General features: G+C 47.5%; 1 protein-coding gene across 4 annotated transcripts; it reads right to left on the minus strand.

Annotated features, from left to right (window-relative positions):
• Positions 1–2,364: 2,364 nt before the first annotated feature.
• On the minus strand, positions 2,365–26,657 carry Dynll2 (dynein light chain LC8-type 2). 4 transcript variants are annotated; one of them, XM_030246257.1, is made up of 4 exons: positions 26,581–26,657; positions 24,672–24,852; positions 6,712–6,850; positions 2,368–4,410 (listed from the first exon to the last, which is right to left on the minus strand). In XM_030246257.1, the coding sequence occupies exons 3-4, from the start codon at positions 6,841–6,843 to the stop codon at positions 4,273–4,275; spliced, it is 270 nt and encodes an 89-aa protein (XP_030102117.1). In that variant the 5' UTR covers positions 6,844–6,850; positions 24,672–24,852; positions 26,581–26,657; the 3' UTR covers positions 2,368–4,272. The 4 variants fall into 4 exon arrangements, with proteins under 4 accessions (NP_001161943.1, NP_080832.1, NP_001161944.1 ...); NM_001168471.1 differs by lacking the exons at positions 24,672–24,852; positions 26,581–26,657 and adding an exon at positions 21,054–21,138 and having other exon boundaries at positions 2,365–4,410; NM_026556.4 differs by lacking the exons at positions 24,672–24,852; positions 26,581–26,657 and adding an exon at positions 10,083–10,373 and having other exon boundaries at positions 2,365–4,410.

Here is a 26,657-nt window from a genome sequence, read left to right on the forward strand (position 1 = left end):
AAAAAAAAAAAAAAAAAAAAAGCAATGGGACATGGCAGAGGGGAGGCGGGGATAGGCAGCAACTCGCTAATCACCCAGTCCAACCAAGTCAGCAAACTCCAGGCTTTGTGAGATGGTCTGAGTTAAGAAGTGATGGAGGCACCCGGTGTCAGCCTCTATGAGCCACATTTGGGCACATGCATGTGATTAGTGTTTTCTAGAGGCTGAAAAGGCAACGGGAATTGACTGCAAATAGCTACAGGGTTTCCCTCAAGGGGGACATAAACGTTGCTGTTTGCACAAACGTGTACCTGAGATACACTAAAACCCTGAGCTGTGCACCAGCAGAGTTCAGTGTGCATCCCACTTGTCCTAGCATCCTTGTGACTTCAGGTCTGTTTCTGTTCGTGGGCCTTTTCTGTGTGTGTACACAAATGTATGGGGAAGGAAAGGGCTGGTGTAACGTGTGTGAGAACGAACTCGAGTTCCCTCAGAATCCTGCCTCTTCTGACTTTATTAGGCAGATTATCTTCAGTTATCTTTCCAATTCAAAGCATTTTGATAGAAGCCACTGGACCCTCAGAGCCACACTGCAGAAGAGGCATATTCTTCATGCACAGATGGTTCAGAAAAGCCAAACAACTTGCCCAGATGCAGTGGGCAGGGGCTGGTGCCTTTTACACATTCTCCCCACAGCACTGTTTCTGAATGTTGGGCCTCTCTAAAAAGCCCAAAACTCAGATAGGCAGGTGTCACAAGCAGGAACCGGGCAATACCAGTCCTCTTCAGCCTCACAGGCCTATCAACACAGCAGTCATCCAATGATGTGTGTATTGGTGTGGACACTAAGTTCACACCCATCAGACACAGGCACACCTAACCTTCAGTGAAGAGGATGTCTTTAATTCAGGGGAGACCTAAGAGATCAGAATTAGGGGCGTGGCCTCTCTCCCCTAAGACAGAGGCCTTACAAAGAGGGCAGCTCAACCCTTGGAGAGGGATAGCTGTGGGAAACACCTTATCCTTCCTGCCCTTGGTCAAGCAGAGAAACTGAAGCCCACCAGTGAAGTTAGCGTTCATTACCCAATGTAGGGCTAGGTCTAAACCTTAAGATGTACCAGTGAGAACCGCACCATTCCTGCTTCAAGCTGGAGCTTTAGCAGTGCTAACAGCTGAGCGGGTTTAGGACAATTCGGCTTGTTCATCCCCAAATCATTTGACTAATGACTGCTCTTAAGGGAGAAATCAAGCAATGTGAAAGCAATGTTCTAAAAATGAAATGCACCTTCTTTCTTTCTCAGAGCTGGCAAGCAAGATGGCCTACACCTTGCTATCTATCATCCCCACGAGTCTCCCAAAAGGCCAGGTGACCCCCATCAAGGCGGCTGCCTAGACTGGCGGATGCTGCTTCCATCTGGCCAGGAAATATTTTTCTAGCGCTTGCTGCAGATGGGCACAGCTAGGCTTCAAGATAAAAGCAGTGGGGAACGTGGGCAGAAGTAAGCGAGGCAAGTTGGCATAACTATGCAGAATGAAAGGGGTCAAGGCAGTCGTGGAGGGAAGACGCACCACTCTGCATGATGTCCAGGTGTCTGGTATTTGAGCAAAGGCTACAATAGCTACTGTACCTTGGGCCTAGGGTAGAGGTCACTAGCAGGGACAGGGAGACTGCCAGCCACACTATGGACACCTCCTATCCACTGTTACATTGCTAGTCTCTACTGGTTACCCCACTCTCATTCCCAGTGCTCTTGTTCTCAGGGGGGAAGGGAGTACAGGGGGGACTGACACCCCCAATACCCTTCTCAAAGGACTAGAGAAGGCCCCATGACTGAAACACAGTCATCCCACCCGGCCACAGCTTTGAGTGCCCGTTTCTTCTGCGAGAATTTCAGTTCCCGTCTTTCTTCCACAGTCCTATGACCCTGTTTATCATTCCCTTCCAGGGCTCTCCACAAGGTGGCCTCCAGGAAGTCCTAAAGAGTAAGACTAGACTGGACTGTTCAGAAATGTGTTGTTCCAGGAGACATATGGAGCAGAAATAGCTAACTTTGGTCCTTCAGTCCCCCTCATTTCTGCTAAAACTTGAACTGAGCCTTTGTCCTGAAACACCCAAGACTCCAGCTCTCTCAATCACTAACCAGCAAAGGCAGCAGCAAGGCAGGCTCTGCAGTCCCTTAATTAATCCTTTGGTACCTCACAGTTCCACAGTCTTCCCCAAAAGACTCACCCACCCAATTTCATACCTGAAGCCCCACCTACCTCCTATACTCATTGAAAGCACAGCTCTACCTCACCCTATGAAACACAGACCTAGCCCACCCACCGGTGGCACTAACAGCATCAGGCCCACCCACCCATCGCCCCCAAAGAAACCCCAACAGCTCAGAAGTGCATCAATCGACCTTTAATGTCCAAAAGAGGCGTGGATGCAGAGCATAGATGTGGCAGGGTCTCAGTCACTGCACCAGAAATGAGAGATGAACAAAAACGAGACACTTCCAACTGGCCAGAGTCTGGGAGGGCAGGGAAACACAGATCTGGACATTCATAAGAAAAATAAAACCTAAAATCAAACATTCAATCCTGTACCCAATAACGGTTTGAACAGGGAACTCAGTCCCCACCAGTTCCCACCCTCCCCTGCCAGCACTGAAGAAAAACAAAAGCTCAACACACAGGAAGGGCTTAGGAGGAAGGGGCATTCTCCTGCCTCCCCCCGACCCCCAAGAATGGGCTGGGGAAAAAAAAATAGCTAGATTTCCCCACCCCTTACAGTGTCAACCCTATGCGAGTTCTGAATGTGATTCATAAGAATCAGCAGCTCAATTGGCAATGACAACCCCCACCCACCCCAATCATGTCACCGACAGACAAGGTTTCCCTTGCACTCTTCTCTGGAATCTCCTCCCAGTCAGCCTTCTCCACCTCCTGCCTCCCAGAGGTCATTGCTATACTTCAGACCTGTTCCAGGAGCCCTCCACCCCACTTCCATTCTCCACCTCCTGCCTCCCAGAGGTCATTGCTATACTTCAGACCTGTTCCAAGGAGCCCTCCACCCCATCACTTCCATTCTCACTTCCCACTAGAGACCAGTCACCTGGTCCCAGATCCAACTCCAGGAAAGATGTTAGTATGGCCATCCTGTTCTGGGTGACCTTCCAAAACCTTTCCCAGGGAACAGACAGCCACAAGGCAAAGCAGTGTCCAAGCAAGATGAACTAAGGGGAGGGGGATGGTTTGATACCAACCTGTTCTCACCCTCACAACAGGGAACATAAAAGCCCACTTAGAACTAACTGCCCTCTACTTCCCATACACCCTAGAGATTCCACTTATCCTGCCCCTTCCCACCCTTCTACCCCAAACCCACCCCCACACACGCACACAGACAAACACAAACGTACACAAAGAAGAACTGACGGGCATTGATTTGGTTTGATTGCTAAGACCTAACTAAGGAACTACAGTCACCAGAAATTCCCTTGCCAGCCAACAATAGGGGCTGCTCTAAGAGAACGAAGGAATGAGAAAAAACGAGGGCTAAGCAGGGAGCAGACAGAATGTAAAGGGGAAGTCAGGCTAACCCTACTCCCAGCATCCTCCCAACACGACTTCTGGCTGGAAGAATATGGGAAGATGACCCACAAAGACACAGCCCTTACTTAAAATCCTGACAGACGGCAAGACGAGTCTGCTCCCCATTCCCACACCACAAACACACCTTAGGGCCCCTTAGAGACTGCACACCCACCCCTGCCCCAAGCCATAGTCACAGTTCTGTGGAATATTCTCCCCGGTACTAGAGCCACCACCCCCCCCCCCACCTTCCTGCCCCTCTCCTTGCCAATCCTAACCCTGTCCTCACAGCCTCCCCGGCCTCCTACAGCAGCACCCACCACCCAAGAGGCACCTGCAGCTTAACTTCCACCTCAGACCTATTTCTATTCCTCGGCCCTCCTAGTCCTTAGGGCTTCGAGGAGGGCCTTTTATTTTTATCTAGGGAGAGAAGAGAAAAGGAGGGGTAGGAGAGATTTCCTAGTGCAGTACAACCAAAAAAATAATGTTAACGTCTTAAAAACAAACGCAAAGCAGCCTTCTTCCCCAGGCAACTAAACAGAAAGGAGTTTGGTTTTTGTTTACTGCGACACACACATGAAATCGAGTACACAGTCCATGCAGTAGCACAGCCATTGGAGAGGACTTCCTGATGCTGGCCCCAGTGCAACAGTCCCAGCAACGCCGCCTGCTTGCCATCGCTGCCGCCGCCACGGACACCTTCGCCTCGGCCACCTAGCCCGACTTGAAGAGGAGGATTGCAACTTGACCCAAGTAAAAATAGATGAAGTGCTTTGTCTCGTGTGTGACATAGCTGCCAAAATTCCGGCCCACGATACAATGCCAGGTAGGGTTATATTTCTTGTCAAATTCCTAAAAAAGAATAAAAGGGAGAAAGAAAAAAAAGTAGTTAGGGTTACTGAAGTGGCAGAATGGAGTCGCTTGCAGCATCCCAGCACACACATTTAGTTGTTCCCACCTACCTTGCCCAGTAACCCAGCCTAGCACCCCAGACCAGGACCTCAGCCCAGGTCCTCAGCACTCTCCCCTCAGAAGCTCAGGTTCTAAGGCTGGCAACGGCACTTCGGCCCTCATCAATAATGGACCACCACAAAGGCTCCATTGTTCCTCTCTGCCAAGCCTCTAGCACTCTACACCCTGACCATCTCTCCATCCTCTTGTTACTCCACTCCCAAACCTGCCCACCCTCTAATTCAAGATAATCAGAAAAACCAGGACGTCATAAGCACAGTAATCAGGGCCTGGCCATCACTGCCTCCCGTTCCTAAAGTGACATTCCGAGCAGGACCAAATGGGGGCTAACTGCTGAAGCACCAATCCCCTCACTCTACAAAGCCAAGCAGCCCTGGGAGCCATCAGGCAGTTCCTAGCACACAGCGGCTCAGCCTATATAGCACAGGTCTAGATGTATCCTTCAGACTGCCAGCCTAGTAGGAGAAACTGGAGCCCCCACTAGGCACATCTTACTGCTAGGTAGACTGCCACAACACTCCTACACATCCTCTACAATGGCCTAAGACTGGGCCTTTGACTGTAGTGTAACATGGGTGCTGGGAGCTGGAGGTGAGATAGCTGAGAGCTGGTAAGAACACTGGCTTCTCTCACACCCACACAGTGGCTCACAGCCTCCTTGTAACTCCTATTCTGAAGGATCTGATGCCCTCTTAAGACCTCCACAGGGACCAAACACACACATGACAAACCGACATACATGGAGGCAAAACATTCATACAAGAAAATATAGATATGATGTAGTTAAAAAAAGACAAACCACGAGGTCTAAACTGGAACCCAGGGCCCAGGCTCAGCTGCTTCTTCAGGGTTAACCATTTCCACACAGGCATTCATCTAGGATTTCTCTTTTTAACGTTTACATCTATTTATTTGGGAGTAGTAAGTGTGCCACAGCACACATGTGGAAATCAGAGGACAACTTGCAGGAGTCCAGTCTCTCCTTCCACCACATGGGTACCAGGGCTTAAACTCAGGTGTCAGGCTTGGCAGCCACTAATACATTTCACCAGCCCCATTTAGAAATTCCTCAATAACTGAACTCTAAATATTAAACCATTTTTACAAAAACTACAGTCCCCTCTCTACATCTGAGTTCTACATCCATACATATATGTATATTCAACCAACCACAGGTTTAAAATATTCAGGAAAAAATTACACCTGTATTGAACATGTACAGATTTTCTTTATCATTTCCTACAGAAATCAAGGAACTGACTATTCAAAGCTGATTCTTTTAAAATGCTGGGAAGGGGCGGTTGGAGTTGACTCAGCAGTTAAGAGCACCTGCTGCTCCTCCATGGGTCTGGGTCCCATTCCCAGCACCCATAGGGCAGCTCATAACCATCTGTAACTCCAGTCCCAGGGGTGCTGATGGCTTCTAGCCTCTTTGGGTACCAGGCATGCACTATAATGTAGAGACATAAGCAAATTACCCATACACATAAGATTAATTTAAAAAAAGAGAGAGAAGCCAAGCGTGGTGGCGCACACCTTTAATCCCAGCACTCAGGAGGCAGAGGTAGGAGGATTTCTGAGTTCGAGGCCAGCCTGGTCTACAGAGTGAGTTCCAGGACAGCCAGGGCTACACAGAGAAACCCTGTCTCCAAAAACCAAAAAAAGAGAGAGAGAGAACATAAGGGGAGTAGAATATGTTGCAAAATATGCAGAACCTAAGCCCCTTTTTAGGGAAAAGAAAACGTTCCATCTCACGAGGATTATAAAGGACACACCACTGTAAATGAAGAAGTTCCCTGAAAATCTGTCCGGGATCATATAGTATTCACTCAAATGCTCTTAATCTTAATCTTGAACACTGAACAGTTCTCAACTGGGCTAGTAATATTTGTTCTGCAGTTCCTCTGCATAGCCTTCGCCTTCTCCTTCCCCATGCTTTGTAGTGACATAACTAGCTGTACAACTAACACAGCTGCACTACAACCTCATCAAGATCATTTGGGAGATTGCTTTGGGAGCTCAGAATTACCCTATAATTCAGCTGCTTCACATGTCTGCAGGCTTTCTCAGAAGGGGCGACACCTGCTTTCTCAGCAAGTGTCTGCCCTGACCCCACCCCCACCCCATCCACTGTCCCCAACCTATGCGGCTCAGCTGTCAATCCTCAGGCTCCCAGCTTACCTTCTTGATATAGGCAGCAATGTCCTTCTCTATGTTGTACTTCTCCATGGCCTGTGTGGCACAGTCAACGGCATCCTGTTGCATGTCCTCAGACATGTCTGCGTTCTTGATCACTGCCTTCCGGTCAGACATCGTGACACTGCAGTAGGAACACAAAAGTAAAGCAGGCGACGTCTCGTGTGAGCAGCAGCTTGAGCTATGGGTTGGGAGCTATAAGGTTAGCGGGGGATAGACATGGTGGGAGCACATGAACACAGACAAGAGAGAAGCTTAGGCTGGGTAAGGCGGCACTTGCCTTAAATCCCAGCACCCAGGAGGCAGAGGTAGTTGGATCTCTTAAGTTCAAGGCCAGCCTGGTCTTCAAAGGAAGTTCCAGGTTAGCTAAGGCTACACAGTAAAACGTTTGTGAAAAAAGAAAAAAAAAAAAAGCCACTTAGAAGCTTCTAGCAGAAATATGGTCCCTACCTCTTGGAAATACAGGACAAGAAAGAAAGAGGGAAAAGGAGATATGGATGTAAGATGTTGTGCTTTAATAGCCCATTTCATGGGCTCTGAACGAGAGTCGGCACGCCACCAAGAGCCGAAGAGACGTAACACTGCATCACCTAACTGCATCTTTCAGCAAGTTAATCCGTCTCTGTGTTTTTATGTCACCATCTGTAAAATGGGGCCCAAGCCTTATCCTAAGAATAAACCAGCAGCTCGCACCTGAAGAGATTCCGCACATGACTGACTAACTATTATCTACTACTGGTCTCACAGCAGAAACCCTGCTAGAAATCAGTACCCCTGACTTCTGGTCCTGACTCTGAGCCTTTGTGGTCTCAACAAGGCATCTGGCCTTTCTGTATCGATTACTTCCATTTTAGAAATGAGGTCAGCTCTCAACTGGAGGTTGTTTAAGAATTAACTAGGGTTACATGAGAGCATCTGCAAATAGGGAGAGTCTATGCAAGGAAGCTGGCTGTCCATCAGCCAGACTCAACCACCACCTGTTTTTATGAATCAAAGTTTTATAGGAACATGTTACAATAAGAGTTCTAGAGATTGTTCTGACCATAAATCCTAAAATACTCACTGTCCCCTCACAGAAAAAAGGCCAACTCCACTCTGATAAAAATAAAAGGGGCTTCACATACATGGCCTGCTGCCAAAGAGGTAATAATGTCCTCTTAAATGTTGGGGCTGATGTTACCTCAAACCAGAGAGGCAGCCCCATGTCACCACACCCAATCCTGCTCCCTCACTCTCCTCACAACAGTGTTCAGTCTTTAAAGTACAATACAATTTCTGAATTCTGGCCTTTAGTCACAGCCCCAACAATGATTGTCAGTTCTCTTGAATTTTTGCTTCTTCATGTAAAAATTATTTTTATTCATTCAAAAAGCACTAATGATGTGTACATTTGGAGAAATATTACCCGACAGGAGTGCTGAGAACTTTCCCTTAAATATAAAAACAGGGCCAGGTGTGGTGATTCGCACCTGAAATTCTAGCACTTGGAAGGTAGAGGCAGGAAGGAAGATCAGGCATTTAAAGCCAACCTCAGCTACAATAAGACCATGTTCCAAACAATCAAAACAGAGGAGATGGAGGAGGTCCACAACACTGACCTAAGACTAAGAAAGAGCTTAATATTTTTATAGCCTTATTTCATAGCCATGCTTCCTGGGCTGTGGCATTCACCGTACAGCAAGCAACCTGACTTCGGAGACTGACCCACATGGACCCTTCTGCAGCCTACAGTCATGTGAGCTACCTTACATCCAAAGAAACAAGCTACAGAAACCCACCCCTGCCCGCTCTCATCACTCACGGCAGTACTGATCCCCCTCACCTCAGCTCCAAAAGCAACACTGGTTGTCCCCAGCCCAATGGGGACGGACGGGTTTCTGACTGCTCAAGGCAAGACTGCTGGGATCATTCCAAGCTGCTCCTTATCTATGTGCACACTACCCACGGAGATGAAAAGAACCCAGTCCGTCTAACACACACAATGTATTTGTGACAACTTCCAGGCCAGGCACCTTGGTCTGACACTGTCAAATGAAGCAAAGCTTCTTCCACGGAAGCGACACTGGCCAGTGTTTAGCTAAGATGCCCCCTACCCCAGAGAAAATATGGAGCCAAGGAGTCTGTGGTGTTGAAGGAAAGGTCGAGTGATGCCTATTCAAGGCCGACTAGCTCTGTGACCTTGGGCAGCCAATCATGTTTAAAAAATAATGGCTGAAATGAGAGAAAAGGAACAACCTCCACGAGGCTTGGGAAGAGAAAAAGGCTGATGTGATGAGACCTTTCTAGAAGAAAAAAAAAAAAAAAAAAACAATGTCACCTGGTGGCCTATTCCAGGTTCCCACTCAGAAGGGGGCAGTGTTTACAAATCCAGAGGTTGGGGGTGGAGCCTGGCTACAGACAACGAAGTATGAAACTGGCACCATTTTGCCAAAAAAGCTCACCTGCTTCACCGCCTCCTCCCCAAAGTCCGAAGGATCAACTTTGTCACAGTAATTAAAAGCTATCTTACTCTCTAACAGAGAGAGCCTACGATTACATAATGCTGGTCTTGTGACTACAATGCCACGATTCTTCACCCTTGGCCCCTCAGGCGTCGCAGAAAGGTGAGGCCCAGCCCTGGCAACCCCTATCCAAGGTACCAGTGAGAAAAGGCTAGGGAGCCAGACGCCCAGCGATCCTTTCCTAGGGAGGTGGGGGGAGGGGGCGGAGCTGGGCCTCCAGATAAAAGGATGGCCAAAGGGCCCCAAGCCAGCTTCCTGAGTCACGAGCCAGGAGCTCCTGTGAAAAACGCAAAAGGAGCACTCCAGGACAGTTCTCAACCTCTGTCCCTGGTCTTGCGACAAAAAAAGAAAAAAAAGGGGGGGGGGGCTAAGCCTCCAAATGACACGGACCGCCCTGCACCATTCTTTAACACGTACAAACGTTATTGCCTCGTTTCGGATTTCCAAAGGGACCGTAACCCCTCGTCCCAAAACACCGCCCCCACCATCTTTTCCTCTAGCGGGCAGGGACCCCCGAAGGGCAGCACCTGGGAAATGAGAAAGCATCCACCTCCCCGCCGCCCTCCGGATCCGCAGGCCGCAAGCCGGTCCTCCGCCCTCCCCCGCCAGGCCTGGAGAGGCGCCGGAGTGACCCGGCGACCTCGCTGCAGGAAGGACGCCCCGAAGGGTGGCGGCGGGAGGAGCCGCGTCGAGCCCGAACCCGCACTGGCTGCCCGCGCTCCCCGGACCGGAGAGGCCTCCGTGCACCACGGCTGGCTCCCCTCCCCGGGGCTGCGGGGCCTCCAGCCAGGGCACGAGGGTCTCCAGAGCCTGGGCCGAGTCGAGCGAGGGCTGCCCCCCGGGGCCCCAGCTCACCGTCACGCAGGCGAGTCCGCACAGGCCCCTGGGGAGCAGCGCTGGGCTGAAGCAAAGCTCGAGCAGGGGCGGTGTCCCCTGGGCTCGTCCTGCAGCAGCAGCCGCTGCCGCCGCGGTATCCCCCTGCTCCCGCAGCCCCGGGGCCGAGCGCTCGCACTGCTGGTCGCCCTCCGAGCTTCCCCGGACGCCCGCGCTCCGCCTCGTGCCACCCGGCCGACCGCCTGTCTCGGCTGATACCTCGCCGTCCGCTCCGCTCCGCCGCTGAGCGCGGCCGACGCGCGGCCCTGAAATAGAGCCCCGCCCCCGCCCCCCTGCCGCGCGCGCCGCCGTCCGCGCTCCCCATTGGCTGCGCCCGCCCGGCCCCGCACTGCGGGCTTCTCCCCGCGCCGCTCTCGCTCCACATCTTGTTTCGTCCCACAATGCCTCGGGGCGGAGGAGGGGGTGGGGAAGGGGAGCTGGAGAAGGTGGGGGGAGGGAGCCGTGGCCTTAGGAGGAGAAAAGAGGACGCATACCCTGTCTGCCCAGGCCCGGAGAGGCCTGACTCGGGAGGAATACATTCCGCCCAGAAAGGAAAAGGGAGAGAGGCGTGGAGAGTCCAGTGCCAAGGAAAAAAGAATGGAGGGATGGAGATTTCAGACTCAGGAGAGAAGGGTCCCAACTTTGGAAAGAGGCAGGATAGGGTATTAGAAATCACCAGGGACAGAGGAAAATTCATTTCCCTAGGCTGGCGACACTTGAGAGAACTGTCAAGCCCCATGGTGAAATAAAGGCAACAGTCCTCAAGACCCCCCCCCCCCCGCGCCCCTGCTTTCACATTCGCTTTTGCTTCTAACTCAACCTTTGTTCACGAATCTTGAGACCTTTCTGCCTATCCATAGCTGGAACCCTAAGTACACTATCATCAAAAATACCGGAGGTACAGCCTCTACCGTTCGGGTATGGCCTTTGGGGGATAGAGGTGCGAACCATTTCTCGGGGACTCCTGTATGAGCTGTGAGGTATCTTTTAAAAAACGACTTCACCCATAGCCCTCAAATATAGACAACACACTGGGGGGAGGTGTCACACTCCTTTAATCTCAGCACTTGGAAGACTGAGGCAGGCAGATCTCTGAGACAGCAGCCCGGTCTACAGAGTGAGTTCCAGGACAGCCAGGGCTACACAGAGAAACCCTGTCTCAACAAGACAAAAAACAAAGTGTAGACAAACACAGATTCAGACCCCTTGCCAGGTCAGCTCCTTTAGACCACACATGGATGGCAGCCTTTAAAGTTCAGGAAGCAAACATTGGTGTGTGTGTGTGTGTGTGTGTGTGTGTGTGTGTGTGTGTGTGTGTGTGTGTGTGTGTGGTGTTACAGAAAAAACATCGGGATTTTTCTTCCTAAGCTTTCATTCACAAAGGGGCTATCTAAAATCTTCAGTGGGAGGTCAAATATTCTGGCCTCGGTGGACGTTAGGAAATTGCCTAGCATAGCTCCTGTGTTCACCTCTTTCTCTCCCCTCACCTAAACCATGAGAAGTCAGACTAGTCCTGGCCTTAGCCTGCCCTGTTTGGGAGTATCATAATTTAGTGTTCATTATGTGTCCAGGACAACTTGGAAAACTGTCCCCTCAGGCTTCTCCATTCCATAGCTCTGTCTTTTTCCAGTAAGGGACTCAGCCAAGCTAGGCCTGGGGTATCCCTTCATCCAGGGGGTATTCTGATGTCAGCCTGTGTTAATGAATGAGGGGTGGGGCACATGTGGGGAGGGGTGAGAGGACAGATTGTAGAGTTCTTGTGGAGAAAACTCTTAGGAAGTTCTTGGAGAAAGAGCTAATATCCTCTTTCCCCAGCCTTCATTAGCTTCTAAGATCTGAAGGTCACAACTACGATATAAGATTGTATACAAGATGTCCATTGCCCAAGGACATCTAACGGAGGGAACAAGTGGAAGCACACACTCTACTTGCTTCCTTCCTGATGTGTCTTGATACAAGCCAACACTCAAATGATCTTTTTCAAGGGCACACAACAGTGACTATGAATTTTTATGTCCCTACTGTGTTCTCCCTACTCCTCTTGCCCAGAGTAGATGAGAGATAGAATATTCCCAGTGTGGAATATAATGGGATAAGAATTAGGAGATAAAACTCTCAGATAACAAAAGATAGACTAAGACTTAAGGCTCTTCAGAAATTTGGGTATTAGAGTGGTGTGTGTGTGTGTGTGTGTGTGTGTGTAAGTTTGAGACTGGGGCTGTAACTCGATGGAAGAGTGCATGCTTGCCCAGCATGCTCCAGGCCCTGAGTTTGAACCCCAAACACTATGGCTCATGTCTAGATAACAGTTAACCTTTATGAAGCCCTTACTCTGTACCAGGTACTAACTGCTTCCAGTGTAATGCATTCTATTCCACCACACTAAACTGTTTTGAAGTGAATGTATTACTGTCCCCCTCTGGATGAGTAGTTGTTAGTGTAGTTCAGGGGCTTGCCTAAAGTCACCCAGCTTTGTCATCTGCAACATTCAAACCCAGCTTGTTCCAAGTGCTTACCACCTTAGCCGTTAGACTTCGGTGTTACCTAACAGTAACATAAAAGTATAGAGGGACTTGGCTCTCTGCCTAAATCATAACAGCATTTCCTAAACTTACTAACTGTAGTCCTTTTTAAAATATATTTTTCCTATGTTGTCTCTTTATTATTTCGTGTATGTTTTGCCTTGGTCCCCATGGATGTCGGATTCCTGGAAGTGGAGTTAGATATGGTTGAAGATACCATGTGGGTGCTGGGAATTGAACCAAGTTCCTCTAAAAGAGCAGCCAGTGCTCTTAGCTCTCCAGCTCCCTCCTTTTTTAAAGACAAAGTCTCACTATGTAGCTCTGGCTGTCCTGGAACTCACTATGTAGACCAGGCTGGCCTCAAACTCATATGATCTCTCTGCCTCTGCCTCCCAAGTGCTAGGTTTAAAGGTGTTCAACATTATGCCCAGCTCCAAGGTCCTTTTTTAATCCAAACATTAATATATCCAGGAGCAGAGTTTAAGAAACTTGTCCTATACTAATTAATACTATTTATGCAAAATACTTACTACCTAAGATGACTACTATGCAGCATTGTAACTATGATACTTAATGGCTTTGCCTAACTTGGTGGGTGTCTATTTGACAGAGTCGTTTGAAACTGCTTAGTTTCCTTGGCTATCAGTCATGATTTCTGATTTAAAACAGAAGGGGTTGATTTTGTCTTGTTTGTGGGCTTCTTACCCTCTGCCTGTTTTGATTTCAGGGCTCCTGATATCATCCTCAACTTACAAGTTTCACCCTATTGCTTTTAACTATGGCCTGGGCCCTGGCCACTCTTCCCATCCCCAGATTTCTCCACACAGGCCCTTCAGACACACACACACACACACACACACACACACACAGATACACACACAGACACACACACAGGCACACACACAGACACACTCACAGACACACACACACACATACACACACACATACACAGAGACACACACCCCCTGATGGTTAGCAGCATAGTTCCAGGAATGGGTGCCTTGATTCTAAATTCTTTCCACAACTCAAAAGCTGTGCAATGTGCAAATCTGGCCAAGCTATTCAAATCACAAACTCTCATTTCCCTCAACTATAAGTTGAGAACAATATCTGCTTTATAGAGGTACAGGAAAAAAAAGAAAAAAAAAAAAACACATGAAAACTCTTGGCTCAAGGGCCTGGTCCAGCCCTGTAGCTAAGGAGTAAACTCTAGCCACCATCATCTTTCCCTTCCCCGGAGTTCTTATCTCTGCTTTAAGCCCCATACACAAGCCAGAGACCAGGGATCCCCCCTGGATTTGTGTCTCCCTCTCACACCCGCCACCGAGTCATCCCTGCTCCCTGCCTGTTTTTCCAGTCATTTCAAATGCTTCATATCCAGCCTGCTATTCATCATCTCTTGGTTCCTTGGTCACTGTTGGCTCTTTCACTTCAGGCTTAGTGTTTCTCAACTGTCCTAATGCTGTGATACTTTAAGATAGTTCCTCAGGCTCGCCAACCATAAGAGTTTTGGTAGCAGTAATTTTGCTAGCTGTGAACCGTAATGTAAATGTCTGATATGCAACCCCTGTAAAGAGGATGTTTGACTCCCAAAGGTCTGCTCTACATCACAAATCCATTAACAATGCAGACTAAAGACTTTGCCCTTCTCCACAGCATGCACCCCTCTTCTACACACACTCCTCTGTTTGCCAGGTCCCTCCACACTTCCTCCACATCGCTGCCTGCGGCTCCTCTAACACCTCAGCTGACTGCATCTCCCACACGCAGATTCCACACCTTTGTTCCAGTGGTTCTTGTCCCCCTTGAGACTTGTCACCTCCCTTCCCGGCTCACTCACTCTTACATCTGAGACGCTTTTCCTGGCTCTCGCTGGGGATTGCGTACCTGCTCCATGCTTTGTAACTTCCAGGCCTGGTCACTAATCATTCTTTATTAAACTTGTCAATAGTAAGTAGGTTTGTCTGTCATTTCTTGCTGACAAGGACCACATGTGATTTCTGTATACGCTGACGGACCTAACCCAGTTCCTGAAACAAGGAGAAATTTTCCTACGTATTGGGTAACCTAAGCAAGCCCATCAGTGGCTGAAAAAGCACAACTGGACGAACCTTCCTTCTCTTCCAGGCAGCCAGGCTCCTCTGTTTCTCTCCCCAGAACCAGCAATGCACTGTTTACACGGGGCTCTCCCTGCCCAGAACAAACTGCCAACTAAGAAAAATCACTGTCAGTGCTGGGGAAGGTCCAGCCTTGGTTTCTAAATGGACTCCCTCCTCACTTTCTGCTGAGTGTTTGGCTGGGATCCTTAGGTAAACATCAGCTGACTGGGTTGCCTACAGGGAGGAGCCCACAGGCTATGGAGGTACCAGAAGTCGTTTTGCCAAGGCCTTTATCAGGTGAGTTACTTCAATGGCTACAGGAAATTGGAGAAGGGTTAGCCTGGGCTATACAGTGACTTCTGGCCCAAATTGTGCTACAACATGAAACTGTGTCTCAGAAAGGGAGATAGGGGAGGAGAAAGGGGAGGGGAGAGGAGGGTGGAGAGAGAAAGAGAGAGAGAATATTAATCATGTATAAGGGAGATTCTGTCCTTATGGTCATAAAAACATACATACTTTCCCATCCTCAGTCTTAGAGTACAATAAAAATAATGATATTAGCTCATAGGGAGACTCCAGGGCCTCACACATACCAAGCAAGTTCTCTGCCACTTAGTAGTATCCCCAGACAGGCCTGCCTCCTTCCCTTTTTTTGAAATTGTTTTTTCTGACTTGGGCATCAACCCCAAGGCCTTGCCCATGCTAAGGAAGAAATCTACCACTCAGCCCACTCTTCCTTTCTTCTTTTGAGAGTAATTTTGAAAAACATAAAACCAAAAAAAAAAAAAAAAACAACCAACCAGAACATAAGTATTTTAACTCACCCGGCATACAAAAATGCAAGCCAGCAAAGAACTTTATGGGGAATCTTCACTAGGAAAATGAAGGCCAAGTTTACATTTCACCCCATGGTAGTCCTACTTTTCCCACATCGCTTATGTGTGAGCACACACTGCCTTGTTCAGAAGGTAAGTAGTGTTTTGTCAATTTCATACAAACTAGAATTACCCGAGAAGAGAGAACTTAATTAAGGAATCGCTTCCATCAGATTGGCCTATGGGCACATTGGTAGGTTATTTTCTTTTTTCTTTTATGGTTTTTCAAGACAGGGTTTTTCTGTATAGCTCTGGCTGTCCTAGAACTCACTCTGGAGACCAGGCTGGCCTCCAACTCAGAAATCGGCCTGCCTCTGCCTCCCCAAGTGCTGGAATCAAAGGTGTGTGCCACCACCGCCCAGCTTCATTTTCTTGATTAATGATTGATGTGGGAAGGCCTAGCCCACTGTGGGCAGGGCCACCCCTGGGCAGGAGGCCCTGAATGGATAGGGAAAGCCAGTTGAGCAAGCCATGGGGAGCAAGAAAGAAAGCAGTGTTCCTCCCTCGATGGACTGTTCCTGCCTTGAAGTCCTGCCCCGATTCCTTAGTGAGGAACTAGTACCTAGAAGGAGCATGAAATAAGCCTTTCCTCCCAAGGTTGCTTTGGGTCATGGTATTTTTCACAGCTGTAGAAACCTAATATACAAACAAGGAGTCATTCTTGCCTTTCACCATACAGTGCCTGGAGATTAAACTCCGGAGTTCTGGTGGCAACAGGGGCCTGTACCCACTGGGACATCTTGCCTGCCCAAATCTAACTTAAAAAAAAAAAAAAAAAAAAGGTCTTGGGCTGGTGAGATGGCTCAGTGGGTAAGAGCACCCGACTGCTCTTCTGAAGGTCTGAAGTTCAAATCCCAGCAACCACATGGTGGCTCACAACCATCTCACAACCATCTGTAACGAGATCTGACTCCCTCTTCTGGAGTGTCTGAAGACAGCTACAGTGTACTTACATATAATAAATAAATAAATAAATCTTAAAAAAAAGTCTTAAAGATGCATAGCATGCATAGCTCAGTGATATGTGAGTGTGTAAGTGTGTATGTATACATATACATATATATTAATATAGCATCCTGGCACTGAGGTTGGCAGATCATAAGCCCAACCTGGTTTACATAGCAAGTTACAGGACAACCAAGGGCTACATAGGCTGGCTCAGAAGACATAATGACAACAAAAATCATTGCAGTTATTCTCCTGGTCCCTTCCAATCTTTGCCAATCTGCTTTTCACCTCTGGGGATTTGCCTGTTCCAGACAATTCATATGCATGGAGCGACACAGTGTGTTGGCTTTTACAACTAGTTTGCTAGCATGATGTCTGCAGGTTTACATGTCTCAGTTTAAGTCCCTGCTTTATTTTATGACCGTGATGTCACTGAACAAGTATACTGGGCTTTGCTTCCCTAATAGTTGATGGACATCTGGGTTTTTCCTCTTCTGGGCCTCAGACCAGAAATGCTAAGCAAGTAATCTATCACTTTTTCTACTTTTTAGCTCTTATAAATGAGGCTGCCAGAAAGATCTGTGTGGTTAAAGTCTTCACCTCCTTGGGTATGAAGTTCCCCTCTCTCTCGAAGTGGGCTTGCTGGGGTTTTGTGGCATCTTTATGCTAACCTTCCCAGGAAGAGCCAGGTTGTTTCCCAAGCAACTGCACTACCTTACACTGCTACATGCAGTGTATGAGGGTTCCAGCCTCCTGTGTCTCCATAAACTTATTATCTGATATCTGTTTGTTTTATTAATTTATTTTTGTTTTTGAGACAGGTCTCACTGTGTATCTCTGGCTGGCCTGAAATTCACTGTGTTCTGGAATTCACTAGACTACCTAGGAAGCCTTGAACTCAGAGATCTGCCTTCCAAATGCTGAGATAACCTGCCACATATTTATGTATGTACATATATACATATATTTGCTTATTTAGAGATAGGGCCATGTGTAATCCAGGCTAGTCTCAAACTCACTACATGGGCAAGGATAACTGAATTTCTCATCCTCCTGCCTCTATTTCCCAAGTGTTGGGATTACAGCCATGTACCACTCTCCCCATTTTTATTATTGGACTTCCAAAAAAGTGTGTGTTGTGAGTGTGTGTGAGTGTGTGTGCATGTGTGTATGTGTGTGTGTTAAGGGAGTCAGGTCTCTCCTTTCACCATGTGGGATCTAGGATCAGTTTCATTAGGCTTATGTGTGCTTGGCCATCTTGCTGGCCACATTGTGGGACTTCTTGATTATAGACAGTGTGGTGGCTGTGAAGTTGAAGCTCATGGTGGTTTTCACTGGCATTTCTTCGATAGCTAATAATGTTTGCCATCTTTTCTCATGTGTTCGCTGACTGTGTATCTCATTTGGGAGAGTGCCCATTCACATCCTTTATCCATTTTTCAGTTGGGCTATTAGCGTTTTAACTTGTTGAGATATGTGTGTTTTAGAATTATCTTTGTTACTTTAAGTTACGTGTCTCTGTGTGTGTGCTCAGGTGCACAGCAGAGCTGGAGTTACAGCGGGCTGTGAGATGCTTGATCTGGGTGCCAGGAATTGAACCTGAATCCTCCAGACGAGCAATACATGGGTTCAGCGCTGAGCTTCCTCTCCAGCCTCTGTATATTCTTTATACATTCGAAATACTAGGCCCTCAGAAGACCCATGGTTTACAAATATTTTCTCCGTTTCTGTGGGTTTTATTTTCAGTTTCTTGATGGTCCTTTGAAGCACAAAAGTTTAAATTTAGCCAGGCGGTGGTAGCGCACGCCTTTAATCCCAGCACTCGGAAGGCAGAGGCAGGCAGATTTCTGAGTTCGAGGCCAGCCTGGTCTACAGAGTGAGTTCCAGGACAGCCAGGGCTACAGAGAAACCCCCCCACAAAAAAAAGTTTAAATTTTTGACAAAATACAATTTGTATTTTAATTCTCTGCTTGTGCTTTAGTATTATATCCAAAAAGCATTACTTGACCCCAAATTACAAAGACTTCCTCCTGTGTTTTCTTCTAAGAGTTTTAGCACTTTGTAGGTCAATGATCTGAATATTTTTAGATATTCAGATAGGGTATGAAGTCCTGTTGACCTGAAACACAGAGATCTGCCTTCCTCTCTACCTCCTGAACGCTGTGTTTAAAAATGTGCACCACCAAGTTGGGCATGGTGGCGCACGCCTTTAATTCCAGCACTTGGGAGGCAGAGGCAGGCAGATTTCTGAGTTCGAAATCTGCACAGAGAAACCCTGTCTCGAAAAACAAAACAAAACAAAACAAAACAAAACAAAACAAAACAAAACAAAACAAAATGTGCACCACCATACCTGGCCTGAGTAAATTTCTGTATATATGTGAGGTAGGGGCCATATCATTGTTTTGGATGTAATGCCAGTTATCCTAGATGATTAGCTGAAAAGACTTACCACAGACTTGCTTTGAGACCCTTGTCAACAGTAACTTGACTAAAACAAAACCAACCAAACAAGCAAACAAAAACAAAAATGTAACCACTGGGCTGGAGAGATGGCTGGGCGGTTAAGAGCAATGACTGCTCTTACAGAGGTCCTGAGTTCAGTTCCTAGCAACCACACGGTGCTCACAGCCACCTGTGATGAGTCTGATGCCCAGTTCTGGCATGCAGGTGCACAAGCAGATAAAGTGCTCATAAACAAAAATAAATCTTTAAAAAATGAAACCAGTATAAATGTAAAAAAGTTTACTTATGGACTGTCATTTTTTTTGTTTGTTTTTGTTTTTGTTTTTTCGAGACAGGGTTTCTCTGTATAGCCCTGGCTGTCCTGGAACTCACTTTGTAGACCAGGCTAGCCTCGAACTCAGAAATCCGCCTGTCTCTGCCTCCCGAGTGCTGGAATTAAAGGCGTGCGCCACCACGCCTGGCTTGGACTGTCAATTTAACTTCAGAGCTCTAAATATTGACCCTTCTGCCAGGCCTGAACTGTTTCCATTACTGTAGTTACTACACAGTAAATGAACTCCTCCCGCTTTGCCTCTGTCAAGGTTTGGTCAAGCGAAGCAGAGCAGTCTTAGTCGTGCACACACTGGCTCTAGGGAGACTGAGACAGGAGGGTCATGAGTTCCATGCCAGCTTTAGCTACATAGAGAGTTCTAGACCAGCTTGGGCTACATGGAAAGACACTATTTCAAACACACAGACACGCACACACACACACCACTCACTGATCCATTCTGGGACTTGAGTTTATAATTTATCAATTTATATCAGAAACTCTAGTTGAGGAAGCTCAAGGGATAGCTCAAAGTTTAAGCTTTTTCCAGAGCTTACTGTTTTTCCAGAGGACCAACTCACAGCATCCACACCAGGCGGCTCACCACTGCCTAGAACTCCTCTCCCAGGGAAATCAGCCCCCTCTGGTCTCCAAGGGTACCTCAACCATATGGTGCACATAAACTCATGTGGGTACACACACATACCCATAAATAAAAACCTTTAAAACTCTAGTTGACATTGAAACTGGGAAGTACTACCAATTTGGCAAAATTAATCTTTCCAAGTTCTCAAGGTGGTTGGAGACATTCATCTGCATAACCAAGTTTAACACAGACCACACTGAGACTGGTGACCAGGAATAATAAGCAAAGGGCTCGGACGGAGGGCACAGAGTCAGGGCAACCAGTTTGCCTGAAGAACCACAGAGCAGAACTGACATTTGATATAAAGAGTGGGTGGGATTAAGGGGGAAAGGGACACTCTTCAGATAGAAGCCTGTGGACTCAACCAAACAATGGCAGGAAACCAGACACATTAGGAACAGCATTCAGAGGAAAGAAGCAGGTGAGAAAGGCGAAAGCCAGACCTCGGCAGGGTCCAAAGGATGAGTTGAGGAGTTAGGACCTAATCCTAGGGAATGCCAGGAAGATGGTGTCATGAACCTTCCTTAGGAGTTATAGCATCGATCTTGAAAGCACATCTAAAGGACTGCATATGGTAGGTTCGGCGCCTAACCAGTAGTGGAGACTAAGAGGCAGGTATAAAGAGAGTAGGCCATTGGGGATGCCCTCTTGGAGGGAATATTTGGAAAGAGCATTGTTATCCTGGTTGGCTCTCTGCCTCTGTCTATTTCTCTCCCCTTCTTGACTGTGTGAGATACCACCATGATGTATCTGCCAAAGATGTACCTGTCAGAATGTACTAGGCTGGAGCAGATCCAAAGCAGCAGGACCAAGTGACTATGGACTGGTCTCTGAAACCATGAGCCAAAACCCAATCTTTTCCTTTCTTGTAAGGTGATTACTACAGGCATTTTGTCACAGCTTCAGAAAGCTAACCCAGTAGGGTCTGAGACAATAGAAGCCTAAATTTGTTTTCTGGAGCTCTGTGATGCTCTCAGCCCCTATAGAAACCAGCAGAAGTGGCTGCCTTCTCACTCTTGGCCAGGGCCCAGTCTGGGCTTCTCCTCTCTAGGCTCTGTGACATGGGACTTCCCTGGCCTATTCCTACCTCTCTGATTACTCCCTCCAGTCTCCTTGTCAGGCTCCTCTTCCTCTGCCCATCCTTCAAATGTGGTGCTCCTTGGAATTCTGCTCTAGATCCTGTTCTCTTCTTTAGTGACGTCATGTTGCCATGGCTTCATGACTACTCATCAATGGTACCTTCATGTCGACTGATAGCCTCCCCACACTCCCTCCTTCAGATCTGCAGATTCATCAGCTTTAACTGATTATTGCATGTTCTTTTTTATATTTGCCAGACATGGGTCCAGTTGTGAGTAGAGAGGAAAATTTCACATCAGACAGTTCAAATAAAAGGGAGAAGCCTGTGTCCTTGTTTAAAATATTTATATTTTAAATTATGTGTCTATGTGTATGTGCATGTTTGTGCACACATGTATACACGCTGCACATATGAGTGAGGAGGCCAGAAAGGGGCTTTGGATGCCCTGGAGGTGGAATTACAGTTGTGAGATGGCTCATGTGAGTGCTGGGAACCAAACTTGGCTTCACAACAAAGTGGTGCCCATCCTTGACAGCTAAGCTATCTTACCCTTAGAAGTGTATTTCTATTTTAGATTAAAGGATACCAGAGGTACTAACTCTAAGTCTGCTATACTGTCTCCAGTTCTCAGAATCTCAGGAGCCAGTTTTATGCCAGCTTCACACACACACCTCCCCCTCAGCTTTACCTCAGGATCCAAGATGGCGGCTCATACTCCATAATGCCTTGTCTATAAGGACAGCTTTTCAGTCATACCCCACATTCTTATACTCCACTGACTATGACTTATTAAGAAGACCAACACAGCTATAGAGGAGACTGATCAATATTTTGTTTATTCTGAGTGGCCATGTGACCAGTCACACAATTAGGTATTAAACTGATCATCTGACTAGAGGCTGGGGCGTGCACACAGCCAGCAAAGTGCTTGCTTCACAAGCATGAGGGCCTGGGTTCCAGCTCCCACAAACATGTACGAAGCATGCACAGTGGAAGGTAGTGGTAATCCCAGTGCTGAGGGGGCGGAGTTAGACAGGATCCCTGAAGATCATGGGCTAGTTCCATTAACCTAACTGCCAGGTCCCAGGTCCCTGTGAGAGATCATGTCCCAGCAAACAAGGGGAATGGCTCCTGAGGAACAGCACCCAAGGCTGACAACTGCCTCCACACACATACACACATACATGTGTACTCACATCCGCATGTGCACACACAAGCACATACACACACAGGTTAGGGAAGAGTTAATTTGTCTACACTAGAGCCCATCATTCCCACCCCTCCCATATCCACTCACTACAAACTAAACCTCTGCCTGACATCTCCATCTTTTGTGTGTGTGTGTGTGAGAGAGAGAGAGAGAGAGACAGAGAGAGAGAGACAGAGACAGAGATAGAGAAAGAGAAAGAGGAGATTTCTTTGTGTAGTTTTGGCTGTCCTAGAATTTGTTTGTAAACCAATCTTCAAACTCACAGAGATTCCCTGTCTTTGCATCCTGAGTGCTGGGATTAAATGCATGTGCCACCACTGCCCAGCTCAAAAAGGACTTTTCTAAAACACAAAGATGAACGTGATATGCATGTCCTTTAAAACTTTCCAGGTTTAGGGCTGGAGGGATGGCTCACTGGCGAAGAGCATTGGCTGGCTGTTCTTTCAAAGAACCTGGGTAAGATTCCCAGCACCTAAGAGGTGGCTAAACAAACACCTCTAACTCCAATTCCTAGCGATTCACTGCCCTCTTCTGGTACGCAGGCACACCTGCAGGCAAAATGCCCATACATGTGAAATAAGAGTGAATAAATCTCAACAAAACAAAACTTTCCAAGCTTGGTACATGTGTGCAATCCCACACCAAGTCAAAGGCAGGAGAATGGTGAGGTCAAAACTTGACTGGCTACTCATTAAGATTCTATCTCAACAGAACAGAAATAGCGAAGAAACCCCTTTTAGGGTTTCTTAGGTTAAAGAAGGGTTTCTTGTGTTTTCAAGTTAAAGCTTATTCTGCCTGGGCTTTCTCAAGCCCTCTATAAGAGAATCTCACCTCCTATGGTGGTTTGAATAAAAATGTCTTCAACAGTTACAAGCATTTGCTGCTCTTCCAGAGGGTGCGAAGTTGGCTCCCAGCACCTGTATCAGGTTGGCTCACAACCATCTGTAACTCCAGCAAGAGAGGATCAGACACCTCTGACCTCTGTTGGAACCTGTACTCACAGACACATACCCACATGCAGATCACACACCAACCCAACACATAATTAAAACAAACAAAAATAAGTATTTCAACAACAAAAACATCCCTCATACATATACATATCTAAGCACTTGGCTCTCATTCGATGGCACTGTTTAGGGAGGTAATGCGGCCTTCAGGAGGTGCCTTGATGAAGGAAGTATGCCACTGGAGTCTTTTTGTTTGTTTGTTTGTTTGTTTGTTTGTTTTTTTGAGACAGGGTTTCTCTGTGTAGCCCTGGCTGTCCTGGAACTCACTCTGTAGACCAGGCTGGCCTCGAACTCAGAAATCCGCCTGCCTCTGCCTCCCAAGTGCTGGATTAAAGACGTGCACCACCACGCCCGGTGCCACTGGAGTCTTGAGAGTTTATAGCCTCTCTTTCAGGTCACCCTCTTTGCTCCCTGTGTGGATAAAAATGTGATCTCTCAACTTCCTTCTCCAGCCACCATGCCTGCCTAAACTTATTGCTAAGTCTTTCCACCATGATGGACTCTAACCTCTTGGACCCAAAGCCAAAATAAATTTCCATGAGTTAGTTTTGGTCATGGTATTTTATCACAGCAAGAGAAAGTGATGACGCACCTCACCCCTCACCTCCTATCTCCTGGTGTCCCACATGTGCTGCACTCTAGCCCTGTGTGTGTTCCTCAAGTCTTTCACTACCCCATGCATCTCTGGACTCGAAGCCTTCACATATGCTGTTCCTTGTATCTGGAATACTTTCCCCCGTCTTGGCCTGCTTCATGTTCTGTCCATTCGTCAGTCTTGACTTCAGTATGTCTCTTCTCAAGGTGGCCTGCAGGCATTTCTTCTGTGAGCTGCCATTATTTCTCTGGCCTAGTGTTGTGTCACTTTGCCTAGGGAGATGTGAACAATTTTCTGTCCACCCCAGATAAGAAACTGGTGACAGACTAAAAAAAATGATTGCCAGTCGGGCATGGTGGTGCATGCTTTTAATCCCAGCACTTGGGAGGCAGAGGCAGGCAGATTTCTGAGTTCGAGGCCAGCCTGGTCTACAGAGTGAGTTCCAGGACAGCCAGGGCTATACAGAGAAACCCTGTCTCGAAAAACCAAAAAATCAAAAACAAAAACAAAAAAACGATTGCCTTTGGTCCCATCACTTGGAAGACAGGAGCAGGAGGATCTCTGTGAGTTCAAAGCTACCCTGGTCTAGAGAGTAAGTCCCAGGACAGTCAGGTCTACACAGAAAAAAACTTCCTCTTGAATTTTTTTTAAAAGGAATGAGGAAGGAAGAAAGAAAAGGAAGGGAGGGAGGGAGGGAGGGAGGGAGGGAGGGAGGGAGGGAGGGAGGGAGGGAAGGAAGGAAGGAAGGGAGAAAGAAATGATTCCACCCAAATCTGGCTTAGACCAATGAGTTTACAGGGGTTACGCACAGGAGCAGCGTTCTTTACTGGAGCAGATGACTCAAAGGCAGGCACTGTTTTTCTGTATAGCTCTGGCTGTCCTGGACCTGGCTTTGTTGAGCAGGCTGGCCTCGAAGAGATCGTGGTAAGGATGGAAAGAGACGATGTAGGTAGGTGGGTTTGTTAGACATCCTCTCACTGTGACAAATACCTGAGAGAAATAAATGAAACGTTTAATTTGGCTCATGGTTTCAGAGGTTTGGGCCCAGGGTTTAGTTCCATTCCTGGGGCAAAGCAGAACAAATACCTTGGCCATGGAAGAAGGTTGTGGAGTGGGAAGCTTTTGACTTTAAGCAACAGAGAGATAGCTTGGAATAATGGGAAGGGGCCAAGACTAAAGCATACACATCAGAGATGGAAGACATACCTTCAGTAACTGACTCTCTTTAACCAGTCCCTTCGCCTGCACAGTTCCCACCACCTGTCAGTATACTGGAAATTTGAATCCATCAATGGACTAAATCGTTCACTAGGCAAAAGTCTTTGCCATTTAATGGTCTCCAGAAATACCCTCATGGACACACCAAAAGCATGCTTTGTTAATTTTTTTTTATGTATCTCTTAATCTAATCGAGGTGAACCATCTCATTGGGTTTGAAAATGCAAGAATCATAGTAGACATGCCTACAACTGCAAACATTTTTAAATGGCTGCTCTAATCAGCAGGAGATATACATACAGTTGTAGGAAGGAGGCAGGGAGAAATAGGTGTGGGCTTATACAGCACATTCTACAACACATATGGATTTGCACAGAGGCAGAACCAAAAAACCCAGACCTGACCCAGGAGACTGACCCTTCTGTTCCAGGGCATGGTAGCAAATACCTTTAATCTGGGCACTCAGGAGGCAGAAGCAGATGGATCTCTGAGAGTTCCAGGCCAGCCAGGAAGACCTTGTCTCAATCTTCAACAGCAAAAAAGACAATAAAAGATTCCCACTTGCCCAGATAGAAGTGGGGGTTTGGTGTAGATGGAACCAGAGTCCCCAAACGTTCTAAGCATGCCTTTTACCTCTGACCCACATCCTCAGGTCCCAATGAGGGTGGAATGTACCTTGGAGGCCCTTGCTCCTAGTCCAGGCCCTGAATGACTCAGGTTTTATCAGCCTTGCTATCACAGCCCTGTCAAATCACACAAAGCAATCAGTAATGCTCGCCTTTCTCAGCCTGGAAGGAGGCAGTCACATCCCCAGCAGCTGCTTGAAGCATCCGGCAGAGGAGACTCTGCTAATCACACACAGCTCTGTGCTCCTCGCTTCCCTCACCCAGGAACACTTCCTTTCCCAGGATACCTCTCAAAGGCAATGGAAGGCCAGAACCCTTCAGGAAGAGAGTTCTAACTCCCTATTACGCCATGCGGGATAGAGTGTGGAAGGGCTTTGGACAAGCCTTAGACCTTGCTATGACTCAAAGCCATTCAGTCGTGCACATATTTCTTCACTCAAAACACATTCAATGAACCCTAAAGACAACAGGAAATGTTATGTGATAGATAGGCAAAGTGCAGATCAAACCCTAGGGAGATGTTGGCCAAGGCAGCTATTTCTTGAGGGTCAATTTAGTAGCATGGCTGAGAGTCTAGGCCCTGGAAACCAAATCCTGACTTTGTAACATATGAGGTGGAAAAGGAATACTTTTGAGGGTATTGAGGGGTTAAAATGCAGAGTAGATGACTGGGCAGTGGTGGTATACACCTTCAATCCCACTGCAGGGAGAGGCAGATGGATATCTGTGAGTCTGAGACCAACCTAGTCTACAGAATGAGTTCCAGGACAGCCAGGGCTACACAGAGAAACCCTGACTCACAAAACAACAATGCAGAGTAGATGCCCAATAAACAGCTACTGTAGTAGGAAGGCAGCAGGGAGCATGGTTTTACCTGTGCAGCAGGAAGCACGGGCGCAGTACATAGTGACAAAAGAGAAAATGAAGAGTCTGTATGCAATTCCTTTTGAC

The sequence above is a fragment of the Mus musculus genome, chromosome 11 (genome assembly GCF_000001635.26).
Source record: "Mus musculus strain C57BL/6J chromosome 11, GRCm38.p6 C57BL/6J".
NCBI classification, from domain to species: Eukaryota; Metazoa; Chordata; class Mammalia; order Rodentia; family Muridae; genus Mus; species Mus musculus.